Raw genomic sequence first — 12,950 nt, 5'->3', positions numbered from 1 at the left:
CAATGCATTAGCTATGTATAAAACTATTTGAAATATAATAATGTTTTGAATATAAAAAAATGCTATATTATTAAAATTGTAAAACATAAATAACTTTTATAAAATATGTTTATTTTAAAATTATTGTACAACTTATGTTTAAAAAACAATTATAAAATATTTTTAAACTTAATTAAAAGATCAAAGTTATTTATTCATGAAAGCATTTTCATTTTTATTATGGTTGATTTCATGTATAAATATTGGCAAAACTAGTAAGTTAAAATTGATTATGGTTTATTTTAATATAATATAACAAATTCGATTAATTTATAACAAACTATTAACCTCTAACTCTTGGATAATGAAGTTCACGGGTCGGGTAAAAAAAGAAGAAGAGAAGGGTGTAATGGTAAATTTATAACATTGATGAGAGAAAAGACCGACCAACAAAATCAGTAAGCCAGAAACGAGTTCTTTGGCAGCCAGTCAGCCACTATCTCTCTCTTTGAAAAATCTTAGCAAAATAAAATCCCGACATGGAAACCGCTTCTTGTTCAATCCTTCACACTCTCGCCTTCTCCAGTAACACCGCAACTGCAACTATTAACAATAACCACCATCTTTTTCTGCCTCCTAAAACCAATCCTTCATTTTCCTCTACTTTCCCGAGGAACTTCAACTTCCATGGAAAACCCCTGCAATTCAATGGCTTCACTGCTTTCAGCTCGCCTTCTAGTGCCCAGAGCCAAAACCCACCTCAGGAACTAGCTGTTCTTCTCGAAGTTGATGGGTAATTCTTTATAAGGCTAACTTTTTGGTGTTAATATGGTTTTCCCTTTCTTTTTCCTCATTTTGGTTACTGGGATTTGCCCTTTTTACTTTTTTTTCAATTCAGCTGTTCAATAGAGAAATTTCGATGACTATGCTTGAGATACAATTCTTAATTGTTTCAGGGTCATTATGGATGCATATCGTTTGGGTAATCGCCAAGCCTTCAATTTAGGTGCGGCCAAATGAAGTGATCATATGTCTATTCCGCAAAAGGATCTAAGTTAATACTTCAATGATTAAGCTTCATGATCATTTGCTAATCATTTGTTTATTACTTCATTTACTGTTTATTGTTCTAACATTTCCAGCATTTCAAAAGCTCGGGCTTGACTGCGCAAACTGGACTGAACCCGTGTATTCAGATCTTGTAAGGTGAAACCTTGGCTAAGGTCGTCGTTCCATGTATATATAAATGATTGAAACTATGAATCGTGTTGAAATGCATTTTGTGATTACTTTCCAGGAGAAGTGCTGGTAATGAAGAAAAGATGCTGGTTCTATATTTTAATCGAGTACATTTCTCGTCGTTGAAAGCATTAAATCGCTTTAGAGGTTTGCATTGTATGTTTGCATAATATTATATCAATTTTGTGGCTTAAAGTCTGGTATACTTTGGCAGATTGGTTGGCCTACTTCATTGCCTACAAGTGAGAAGGAGCCATTTGTGAAAAGTGTACTGCGAGAGAAGGTAACCTGAATCTACATTACTCGTACTTAGGTGTAAATGGTAGATACTTGTATGTGTCCTATGCGGATATGTTGGAAATTTTTAACTGTATTTGGAGGATCCTTGAAGAGTCCGAACAACACACAGTTGAATTGTGATAAAGAATGATATTAACTTTTTCATGGATGTAGTGCTCTCCTTATCCTTTCCTTGAAACCTTTGAGTTCTTTCTTCACCGTACAGTCTTTCTTGTAACTATGTAAGCTTTGCTTGTCATCATGTTTGCTTGTTGTTATAATGTAAAACATGTTAAGCCAATGGATGATCATCATATTATTGGCAGAAAAATGCACTGGAGGAACTGATGCTGAAAAGTTTACCTTTACGACCAGGAGTTGAGGAGTAAGTTGTCGTTCTTTGTGTTTTATTCATTTCTGAAACCTACTTGTCCTCACCAGTCCTTCAAATCTGGTTTTACTATTGTGTTTATGCAGTTTTATTGATGATGCATGTAACAAAGGAATACCCATGATCATCTTAACAGCCTACAGTAGAAGTGGAGAAAAAACTGCTCGGTATGTCCTAGTGATATCCAATATTATGCTATGCATCATTTCTGGACTATAAGAGATGTAATTCCGCTATGATTCGAGTATGCTGCTAGCTTTTCTCTCCCTCTTTTCCATATATATTTTTTTGTATAAGCATGTTCCGGTTCATTATACAGCAGCACCTTGTAAAAGCAAATCTCAATGACATAGTTTATCTGTACTATGGAGTCCTTTCGAGACATCCTTCTCAATACCTCAGAGATATTGACGGCTTAAGCTAATGAATTTAACTTCGAACACTTACCAGTTTGCTAGAGTTCAAGATGCTTTGTTGACTGCTTGCAAGCTTGCTAATGTTTTCCCTTTGCTGTCAAAAAAAAAAAAGTTCTATAGTTGAGAAACTCGGTGATGAACGACTCTCGAAAATAAAAGTTGTTGGGAATGAGGAAGTAGAAAAGAGTTTATATGGTCAACTTGTGTTTGGCAAAGGAATGTCTTCTTCTTTGGATGAACAACTAGCTAAGGAAGCTAGAAAAGCAGGTATATATTCTCGGTCCTTGTATTTGGTGAGAAAATGGTATGCATTCTTTCAGTTCGGTCTGTTGGTATTAAAAGGTTTTGTTCTTGCTTCGTTGCCAGCTTCTGCTGAGAAACAAAGAATAGCGGAGGAGGTTGCGTCCTTGCTGAAAGTGAGTGTTAACATTGATACCAGCTCATCTGAAAGGTCAGACCTCTACTTCCTATTTTTGTTCTTTAGATTTCCTTTTTCTAACTGAGGCCGACAAAGAAAGGAAATTAGTAACTTGAAATTCATGTAACCTTTTGCTTTACCTGTCTGGAAAGCTGTTAATTCTGTGCTCCACATGGATTCTTGATTATAGCTTCACTTCTGGTTTATTTCTTAGTTATCTTGTTTTTTTCCTGGAATGCACCCACTGTAAGATATTATGACTTCAAAACCGGAATTGCAATACTTAAGACGACTAGCATTGCAGCACCACCATTTTCAAACATCCTTAGCAATTGTCAATAGTATTTCTAGTCAATGCTGATTGTTGAGAAGTATATAAATATACTAAAATTTCCATGATTTTTCGAGATAGGGAAAATAGAAATGGAAATGCATGGACTTATGTATTATATTCTGTTTATGCGTGATTCGCCGAGTCACTCATTTGGCTGAAGCATTACCAACTTCCATCTGATGTTGTGAATGCTATCTAGGTTGGAGAAGATTGTAGCCTCACTACTTGCAGGGGCAGAGATTGCTGAGGTTCCTGTCTACAATTGCATCCTCGTGGCAGGAAGCAAATCTGGACTTGCTGCAGCTGAGCAGATAGGCATGCCCCGTGTCGCGCTGCGGAGCAGGTAAAAAGGCTTACTCCTCAACATTGTCAATCATGTAATGCTATTCAATCCTCGTTTCGTATGATGTGAATCATTGCTTGTCTACTCTTTTGTAGTTTCACATCAAGAGCAGAGTTCCCTACAGCCAATGCTATAATGGATGGGTTTGGAGGTGCAGATCTAACAATCTCTAAACTATGCCAAAAGCGATGGTCTTGACCCTTGAAATATTCTTAATCAAGGTGCCTGAGCTGATTGCTCGCCATTTCATGCAATCCATTTGGAAACTTTAATGTTCATTGGTCAAGCAGATACAGGCTTAAAATTTGTAATATGATTTTTGTTCAAGATTGTCATACCTTCCTTCACAGCAACATTAGGTCTTGCTTTTTCATGGATTTCTACACACATTTAGCTTGCAACTTTTCAAGTTGAAATTCCTGTTGGTCTGGAGCTCCGACATCATATCCACTGAAATCGGAAAAAAGGAGTACTAATTAATGCTGCAATTGAAGTTCAATTGGAAAAAAAATAGTGTAGTATAGTTACATTTATCCACTAACCTGAGAGAATAAGGAATGCACGGAGGACTGAACTTAATGTTAACAGTACAATGCACAGGCGGAGAAATCGATATTATCCTTTAGCTCCAAGGAGAGGGACACGGAATGGAAGAAGCAAAGGCAAGTACAGCAAAATTAAACCAACTTGTAGCATCAAATGATGTTTTGGGCTAGAATACCCGAGTGTCACTTAGAGGATAAAAAGGAAGATGTCATTAATTAAATTTATTCAAAAGTGCGTACAAAACAAATCTCCCTGGTAACTTTGGCAAACTCATTTAACATATAGAGCACATCCAAATCCTGCATCCTTCGTTACTTATGTAAAAGACTCTCTCTCCATATATTATATATCCCCATTTTTCATCCCAAAGAAGATTTTAAGTTGCATGAGGTAGAACTTGAACTAACTTGGTATACATTCTACACCGGAAGACTAACTTTTATTGAGAAAGCTCTGCTTCTTGAACTTTTGTACTTCTTCTCTGCATTAAGTTAGGGCTCGAGTACTCGACACTACTATCAGACACAGAAACGTTGGATGATACAGATGACTGTGCAATTGAGCTTGATGGATTTAGCTGACTTTGATTCCTGAAGCTCTGAAAAGCTACTGATGATTGCTGTTGCGTGGGGGACTCTGGGGTTCGATGGCCTTGGGCCTCTTCAGCAAGTCGCTTTAGAAGATTCATGACAGTAGGAAGAAACCTTGATGAAATAGAGATTAGCCCAGCCAGCTGGAAAGAAATTGAATCAGTTGGTAACATTTCAAAGAACAAAAGAAAACATAAGGACATAAATCCACAGTAAAACGTTTCAGCACCAAAAGCAGAAATTTGAAGGAACATATGCTATGGGCAACTTCACGTGAAACAGTAAATCACTGGCCACAACTACCAAGAAGAATTAACAAAAATAGAGTGCATTGTCTTTCATACTCACAGTGCCATGTTGAAACTGCCCTGGGACATCCATCTGTACCCACATGGCTTTTGAGAGTAAAAAAGCAACAAATAGAAACATGAGATAGAGAGGATTCCTGTTACATCAGCAAAGAATTATTATGAGCACAATAGCTATCAAGGTAGAATGTAAACAAGGAAGATCCATACTAGTATTATGAACTGAGATAAGAATCAGTCTTTATGTCAATATTCATGCTAAAGAGCATTGCACAGGAACAAAACAAATAAAAAGAAGAGATGAATAACTGCACAATACAAGTTAGATTAGATGAAATTTACCTTAGAAGAAGCATAAATTCATTAAATCCAAGGACAACCATTGCCACAATGGCCCATGGAGGAGGTAACCAGTTGTTACTTCGCTTGTATGCCTCCTAAAATAAGAAATGAAATCATTAGAAAGATAGCCTAAACTATTTCCTCATTGATATGCCATCCCCCACAAGTAGCAAGAGTAGCAACCAACTGGAGCATTAGATGACATACCTGTGCTGAAATAGCTTGAGTAACTGTATATTCAGTCTCTGATTTGAACTGTCTCCATAGTGACTTACATTGTACTGGTGTAATCAGGGTATTCTCAGGAGGAACCTAATACATGTGTGACTTTTAGATAAGAAACTTTAGTTTGAAAAAGTACGATGTACATTTCAAAACTAACCAACCCATATTACCTCCTCCCATGTGCTAGAGGCAAGAGGGTCTGGAGAAGTCACGGTTGCTTCCATTAGGGAAGAAAGTAGTATGTTTTCGATTTTATCTGGTTTCTCGTCCAACCGGATGGCAGCCATAACAGCTAACAGCCTCAGAGACTGCAACCAGAACAATAGTTAGAAGTTTTGCAGATTGCTGAAGCACACACTTGAAATATCCAAAAAGATTACCGCAGCACGAGCATCCTTAGTAATTGTCTTAATGTCTTCTTTTCCAGTCCAAACTCTTGGCATTAATTCGTTGTCATGACTGAAGACAGTTGAGAACCTGATACAGTAAATCACGCATTAAAGACAACAGACTATTCTAATCAAACAGCAACAATAATACTTAAAAATTAAGGTTCTCTACCTATCCTTCATGAGGATCAGAACTTTTCCGGCTTCCTCTCTTGCTTTCTTCACCACCAAATTTCTTGCATAATCCCTCAAACCTTGCAGCATGCTCTCAATTGTAGGTTGGTCTAACTCAAAACTAGAAATGGCAGTTGAAAACTCTAACACAGCAGTCTCAGTCCCACGTCTAAGAAGTTGTCTTATTGAAGCCCAGGTGTCTCTTCCAGCAGCATCAAATAGAGACTCCACTGGTTCACATAACAATTGTCTAAGCTTTTCCTGAGTAAAACTAAAATGTCAACACTTGGCCGATTGATAAAACAATGGTGAAATGTTTTAATAAATATCTATAGATATAACAGTCCTACAATGTTGATTTAATAAATAAAATTACCTCATATCTAGCAACCAATTCTGACAATTTCGCATCACGAACAGATAATTTGTGAGCATCAATATCGCGTCGCAGTTTTTCCCTAACTTTAGAAGCATCCCAATTAGCCTGTTTGATAGCAGCATCTGGAAGAGAAGAAAATAGACCGATGAAGCAGATATAACAAGTTGAACATGCTAAACTCAGTACTTCTAAGATCATATTATTATTATGATAATTTAGGATTGCTTGGCATAGATCATTACAGCACAAGCACAAGATGAGAAGTTATTACATTACCTGCACATCCTTGGTCAAACTCATGCATACAAGACTCAGTACATGCACAAGCAGAAGCCGCAAATCCTTCTGCTTCCTTCAGCATCCGTTCTAGTCTAGACTTAAAATTTTCAAGTGCTTTGAAGCGTAAATGTCCCAACAAGTTGAGATAAGCAGGATGCACAAGCTGCTCAATTCAAGAGAATACCTCAATCAGATGAAGTTTTTTGCGCAATATCAAAATTTTCAACAAGCTTACTCATTACGACACATACTGTGAACCATTTGAAAACCATACCAGCCTCAGTGACTCTTGAACGGTACGCACATGCAAACAATACTAGAGCTAATTAAGAACAATCTGAAAATCCACTCACATGGCTTTTAACAGATTACATATTAAGTGTAATAGTGGAATACATCAGTTGTGTAGCTGCCAGGTTATTTAATTTACCATCAAGGGAGTCGGGAATTCTCTCTACAACAAAAAAATATCATAGAAAGCTCTAAACGAAGCCACAAGCAGAATTAATAGAACCAAAGAGAAGGGACAAATAAAATTGATAGATATTAATCAAATCACACCACCATGGTTCACTGGTTACAGAAGATGGAGATTATTACACCACCACCAAATACTGTCACTTCATCATTCATGACATGACAAAAGATATTAGGAAATCTAGCTGCAGTTGCATGTATGAAGATAATTTCAAGCAGACAATAAAAAAATCCTTGGTAAATGCTACAAACCTCTTAGAATTAAACACAGAAAGCTTGAATGTTAACTAGACAAACAATCTACCTTTTGAAATAAAATAAGTAACATAGTGGTAGAGGCAAATGGAACTTACATCCAAAGCTTTTGACTCAAGATGTTTCCTTTTTGCATTTCTTACATCTTCATCGAAGTAGGTTGCCTCCGAGTCATATCTATAGCAAAAGAAATTTGAAATGTACAAACAGGATTATGGTGTGCAGGGAAAAGAACAGTGGTTCAACATGAATAATAAATTTATCGAATCATTTAAACAATAAAAAATTTAGAACAACCCACGAAAGTTGAGTGAAGAAAACTTTTAACTCACAAAGGCAGGTAACATAATGCATAGCTTAGAGTCTTCACTACAGATATTTTTTTTAAAATTAGCAGACCATTCTTCTACATAAATCTAAAATTGAAATAGTGCATCAAACAATAATACGTTACTTAACATGCTAACCATAGAGATAAACTTACTCTGAAAAGTAGGTTTCTAGGATAGAGCTCAGCCTTCTCCCAAAACCAGATACTGACCCAGATTGAACAGCTTCTTCCAATGCTAACCAATCCTACATGACATTTACTATTTCTGTTACTAAAACAAAGTATTCGATTAGTCAAAGTAACAACTAAGTGGAAGATAACTGCAAAAAGTACCTCATCAGATGATAAGCGACAGAACTTCTCATTTGCAATCTCTTCACAACGAACTGTGGCAACCATTACCTATGAACATGATGATAAATCATTTGCTTAAATGGGAAACAAAGAAACGCCATTTGGATAGGAACATTGGATGAAGAGGAACCTTGTGAGCAGGAAGATCCAGATCCTTGTTCTCTTTTATAACTCTCCATATCTGTTGTGCGCTAAAAGAAAATCCAGAGGCAGGGACAACACCCCGTCTGTCACCAGCAAGTCCTCCTGGAGAAATAGAATTGAAAAAACGCTGCCTTAGTTGAGCAACCTGCATAAGATATCAGATAAGGAAGTAAGGCTCTGAAGCCGTGCTCTTTTTTTCTTAACATAAATTAAAATTGTTAGTTTAGCTTCAAGCTTCAGGATTATACTCATTCCCCCCCCCCCAAAAAAAAAAAATTCCTTACGCTTCAAGCCTTCTCTCATGTATCAAAAAAAACAAAGGATAATTATAACCAAAGTACAATTATTAGGTTAAACAAATAACATGGAAAGGCTTAACAACAGTCACTAAAAGTTAGTTATAGCAAGTACTTTTAAAATATGATGAAACTTGACAACTAGAGAGTGAGAGGCTACCTGCTCTTTGAATAACTCCTCTTTTTCTTCATAGCTTGATAAAGCAGTGACCTCCACCTTCATGCCAAAGTTGAACGGTGAAGCAATGCTAATAACCATGTAGTAATATGTAGTAAATGCACACAAGTGATCAGCAAAAATAACATTCTTAATCTTCTTACATTAAAGAATTCACTGAGGGGTGTATCTTTATGGGCCGCAGGTTTACTAACTACATTCCATATCTGCAGTGAACTCAACCAATTAAAATGATAGGGAAAAAAAATAGAGAGAGAGAGGGAGAGTAGAAATACAGAATTCGCAACATTACCTTTTGAATATCTTCCCTTAGTATAGGCTCCAAATATTCAAGGGGGGTCTACAAAAACCAATCACAAAAAAGAGAAGGAAAAAAGGTGTATATTTAAAGGTTTCAGCTCAAACCCAGAAAATGTCAATAAGTTCAGAAGAAAATGAAAAGAATTAATCCAGACCTTTGTTTTATCACGTATAACAAATAGAAGTGTTGTTTTCCGGGGGCTGAATAATCGCATCATAACCTTGATTAAAATTAGAAACAAGACTCTTACACACAATAAATAAAGCAGATATACAAAGGAGAAAAGGATTAGGTACACACGGAGTACCTGAAAAACTGTTTTCAGAAGCGGTTTGTTGGCAGCCTGCTCCCGACCAATATCATGACACCACCTATATCAATATCAACTGTCTGATTAACACCTAAATTTATTTCTAGCATCCTATTTGAAATTATAGGCTGAAATATAAGAACAAAATCAAACTCCATAAAAGCCAAACACACACATCACCAATAAAGCACCATGACAATATAAACAAGAAACCGATAAAAGATAACTAAAAAAACAATGATGAGAAATGGCACAATGATTTATTTCGACGGATCAAAATTAAGATTTATAGTTATATTCAAGATTGTCCTAAAGCTGCATAACATATTATAACATTACTCATTTCTAATTCAGGATATTTCAGTGAACAAGGAGAAAGAACGGCAGCACAAGAGCCATTAGTAAGCAACGGAGGTTCAACACAGACAGGCCTTCATCCACTGCTAGCCTTTGGAAAAGGCGGTGAGTCTATCAATTGAAGTTCGAATACATGTAAGGTTGGGAGGTTGAAATTTTTGTAAATGTGATCATGTTGGTCATCTGGTATGGGCCATCTAAATGTCCATATATCCAAATTTAAATGCAAAGCAATGATATAATGATAGAGATTTATAGTGATTTAAGAGATCCTAGCAGTAATGTTGACAATGTTGCTTTCAAGAAAAGAAACCTTTAATATTTTTACCCTGTCACTCTCTAAAAGTCCAGCGCCTGTTATTTGCCAAATTTTCTACAGATCATACGGCATGAGCCCTGTAAGCTCCAACCTACTGCAATAACCATCAAATCTATACATCAAAAGCATGTATTTAGATACGTACATGTTTATGAGCACAATATCAGCAATTGCCAGAGCAAAGAGGGCACTTTGTTTCTCAAATGTAGTGTCATCCTGAAAATAAGAAAATAAGAAAAAGCCAATGTAATGTAGCAACAAAGAAATGCAACTAACCAAACAAATGAAAATGACTGGAATAATCAATCAATACACATTTTATATCTAGCAATATAAACATTGAGATGCCCACTACAAAATCAGAAGCCTTATATGCCTCCATGTTGGTCTCTTTGTGTTTGTTGGTGAGGATGGACAGTGGACACCAAAAGGAAGCCCAGTAAATAGGATGTGATATATATATGCATCCTGTTAATGTCCCAACCGAGTAAATATTTCTACGATCATATCTTGCCAAAATAAAACAAAATCGAGGAAATTGTAGTATTCCACCCCATCCATTTAATCTGAAAAGCCTCTCACTGAATAAAAGCCCTTCCTCTCCAAATGAACCAACTTATAACTTGCTTTGTCAATGCAAATGCTTTTATCTTTAACATCAAATACTTTTATAAAAAGCTAGTTACCTCGCCTCTTTCTCTTCCATCAGTACCTTCCAAATCCATAGCAATTGTGAAAGGCTCTATACCAACACAATGTGCAATCCAAATACCCTTGGTAGTTTGACTCCTGCAATGAAATTAGATTAGTTTAGAAATCTATCATATAATAGAGAAATAAAAGCAGAAAGAGTATACTACACAGTAATAAGATAAGGGCAAATATTTATTCCTTCTGAAACAATAGAATCTGAGAATTGCAAGAACTAACCTTCCTCTATATGCATCCATCTCCCTGAAATTTGTTTGGAAAAGATGATTTAACAGGGTGCTCTTCCCTATCAACAGAATAGGAAACCTTTTAGTCCACAAGGCAAACACCATTACAAGCAATACATTATAAAAGCTAAAGATAAGAGCAGCCATCCCTATAAACCATCAGGTTGCCACAGAAAATATTACAACAGTCGTAATCAACCTAACGAGATTTACCAACGAACTAAATTCGGAGAAAAAACTTAAATGATCCAATAGTTATGTGTAAAAAAAAGTATAATAGAAAGAAAAATGGTAATTATTGTATTAGCACGCAAGCATCAACTTTCAAAACAAATTTTCTGATAAAAACAATAGGACATAAATTCTCTTCCAAAATCCACTAAATTTTACAGACAAGTTCAGTATTTACATTAGACATTTAGAGAAAAAAGAATTACGAATGCAAATATTCACTTACAGAGACAATTATCCACAAAAGCCAAATTTAACTAAACACAATCAATCAACTTCACTCGAGATTCAATCTCATTTTAGTATTAACAAAAGCAATACATTAAAGAAACTAGATTTGCTCGAAGAAATAAAGTAATAGAGTCGATCAAAATTGAAGTAAGTTTTGAAACAAAAAAAAATCCGATTTTTACAAAAATCCAACAATATCTAATCCAAGAAACTTCAACGAGCTAAAAGTAAACATGCAGACGACAAACAAACAAAAAACGAAGTGATAGAAAAAGGAAGCAAAGCTCGAAACGAATCAAAACGCAACGCACCGCTACTTTGAGGGCCCATGATGGCGACGACAGCATAAGAGAGGCCACAGTTAGAGAATTTAGTAGTCCGCATGAAGTTGTCAAGTCCAACCACATTGAACTCTCCATCTCCATCGATCAATTGTGTCGAGCAACAATGGTCTGTGTCCGCCATCTCCACAAAACCGGATCAAGGATTGAAAAAATATATATATCTGAGGAATCAAAGGTGGATCTGTAAACACCGAATAAGCAGTATGGAATTAGGTTTTGGTTGTTCTTGGTTCTGGTGAAGAATCAGGTACTGCAGACAGATACTTTATTTTAAAACTTTATTCTACTCTTGATGGTTAAGGCTTGTTTGGATTTTGGGTTGAGGTATAAGAAGGAAAGCGAGAGAAAATGCGAAGAGTAGAGAAGAAGGATCCAATTAGAAAGAAGCAGTCTTTTGGCTTACGACCAGAGTTTCGGGATAGCTTGTCTCTCGGGGTTGCCAGAATTTTCTTCTTCTTTTTTCTTTAATTCTTTTTTGGCAATGATGAAAATCAAATTGACGTGGTAAATGATAATGGTAATGATGAAATTTACTTGGCACATGTATTTGTCAAAGAATATTTTAACTCTCATCTTTTAAAACCATAACTGGTACGGTTTTAACCTATCACGTTTTACTTAGGTTAATTATTAATTATTTTTAAATAAATTATTGAGTAATTACGTGAATATTAAAATATACTTCCAAATTTTTTATACTTTTTTACTTTTAACTTTAAATATTTAGTCCCTCTATTTTGTCTAATTTTAAATTTTAAATCTAGTTAACATTTTAAATTAGTATAACATTTTAAAATTAAAAAAAAAATACTCATTTACTAATAATGTAACAAAAGAATAGCATTGCAGTTGACTTAAATTTAATAAATAATTTTAATAGTGTTAACAACTCTAAAAAATTACATCATTTTTTTATTAAAATAAAGTATTTAGGTTAATCAATAATATTGTAAAAGATTGAAGTACTAAATTATGTCAAAAAGCTAAAAATATAAAAATTGAATCTTAAATTCAAGTGTAGGATAAGGATCAAAATTGAAATTTGGCCATTATTAAATACTCTTAAATTTGATTGTAACATAACAACTAAAATTGAAATTTGACTTAAAAAAAGAGAGAGAGGTTAATACACATGCCAACTTTAGTTCTTATAGGAATAAAAGATTTATTAATTAAAAATAGAAAAACTTCGTAACAGCTGGGTATTATATCCATCAAATTTAGCCCGTAGCCCCTTAGCCTCTTGTTCCAGT

The 12,950-nt window shown here is 35.2% G+C and overlaps 2 protein-coding genes and 1 long non-coding RNA gene across 4 annotated transcripts; 1 reads left to right on the top strand and 2 right to left on the bottom strand.

Annotated features, from left to right (window-relative positions):
- Nucleotides 1-395: 395 nt before the first annotated feature.
- On the top strand, nt 396-3,752 carry LOC107916439 (CBBY-like protein). 2 transcript variants are annotated; one of them, XM_016845731.2, is made up of 11 exons: nt 396-772; nt 936-985; nt 1,122-1,185; nt 1,277-1,325; nt 1,433-1,501; nt 1,824-1,882; nt 1,975-2,055; nt 2,417-2,571; nt 2,671-2,755; nt 3,256-3,399; nt 3,495-3,752. In XM_016845731.2, the coding sequence occupies exons 1-11, from the start codon at nt 519-521 to the stop codon at nt 3,595-3,597; spliced, it is 1,113 nt and encodes a 370-aa protein (XP_016701220.1). In that variant the 5' UTR covers nt 396-518; the 3' UTR covers nt 3,598-3,752. The 2 variants fall into 2 exon arrangements, with proteins under 2 accessions (XP_016701220.1, XP_016701222.1); XM_016845733.2 differs by lacking the exon at nt 396-772 and having other exon boundaries at nt 936-1,033.
- On the bottom strand, nt 2,359-2,973 carry LOC121222329 (uncharacterized). Its single transcript, XR_005919567.1, has 2 exons — nt 2,863-2,973; nt 2,359-2,398 (listed from the first exon to the last, which is right to left on the bottom strand). It is a non-coding gene; the product is annotated as an uncharacterized lncRNA (long non-coding RNA).
- A 379-nt stretch (nt 3,753-4,131) lies between the features above and the next one.
- On the bottom strand, nt 4,132-12,211 carry LOC107916440 (protein ROOT HAIR DEFECTIVE 3 homolog 2). Its single transcript, XM_041102860.1, has 22 exons — nt 11,665-12,211; nt 10,884-10,950; nt 10,640-10,742; nt 10,099-10,169; nt 9,275-9,338; nt 9,122-9,187; nt 8,959-9,006; nt 8,810-8,872; nt 8,649-8,705; nt 8,179-8,337; nt 8,028-8,096; nt 7,848-7,939; nt 7,462-7,540; nt 6,629-6,794; nt 6,350-6,474; nt 5,972-6,234; nt 5,791-5,887; nt 5,581-5,718; nt 5,393-5,497; nt 5,186-5,280; nt 4,884-4,980; nt 4,132-4,678 (listed from the first exon to the last, which is right to left on the bottom strand). The coding sequence occupies exons 1-22, from the start codon at nt 11,816-11,818 to the stop codon at nt 4,385-4,387; spliced, it is 2,472 nt and encodes an 823-aa protein (XP_040958794.1). The 5' UTR covers nt 11,819-12,211; the 3' UTR covers nt 4,132-4,384.
- Nucleotides 12,212-12,950: the final 739 nt, after the last annotated feature.

This window comes from Gossypium hirsutum, chromosome D10 (genome assembly GCF_007990345.1).
Source record: "Gossypium hirsutum isolate 1008001.06 chromosome D10, Gossypium_hirsutum_v2.1, whole genome shotgun sequence".
Taxonomy (NCBI): Eukaryota; Viridiplantae; Streptophyta; class Magnoliopsida; order Malvales; family Malvaceae; genus Gossypium; species Gossypium hirsutum.
The sequence above is the reverse complement of the archived record's forward strand: the minus strand, read 5'-3'. Positions and strand labels throughout refer to the sequence as shown.

Excerpts from the sequence above, each read along its gene's own strand:
- LOC107916439 (XM_016845731.2), top strand. The coding sequence starts at position 519 with ATGGAAACCGCTTCTTGTTCAATCCTTCACACTCTCGCCTTCTCCAGT. Across the intron at positions 1,186-1,276 it reads GTGTATTCAGATCTTGTAAG|GAGAAGTGCTGGTAATGAAG; the intron begins GTGAAACCTTGG and ends ATTACTTTCCAG. Across the intron at positions 1,502-1,823 it reads AAAGTGTACTGCGAGAGAAG|AAAAATGCACTGGAGGAACT; the intron begins GTAACCTGAATC and ends TATTATTGGCAG.
- LOC107916440 (XM_041102860.1), bottom strand. The coding sequence starts at position 11,818 with ATGGCGGACACAGACCATTGTTGCTCGACACAATTGATCGATGGAGAT. Across the intron at positions 8,706-8,809 it reads CCCTCAGTGAATTCTTTAAT|GTGGAGGTCACTGCTTTATC; the intron begins GTAAGAAGATTA and ends TTTGGCATGAAG. Across the intron at positions 7,541-7,847 it reads CTAGAAACCTACTTTTCAGA|ATATGACTCGGAGGCAACCT; the intron begins GTAAGTTTATCT and ends CTTTTGCTATAG.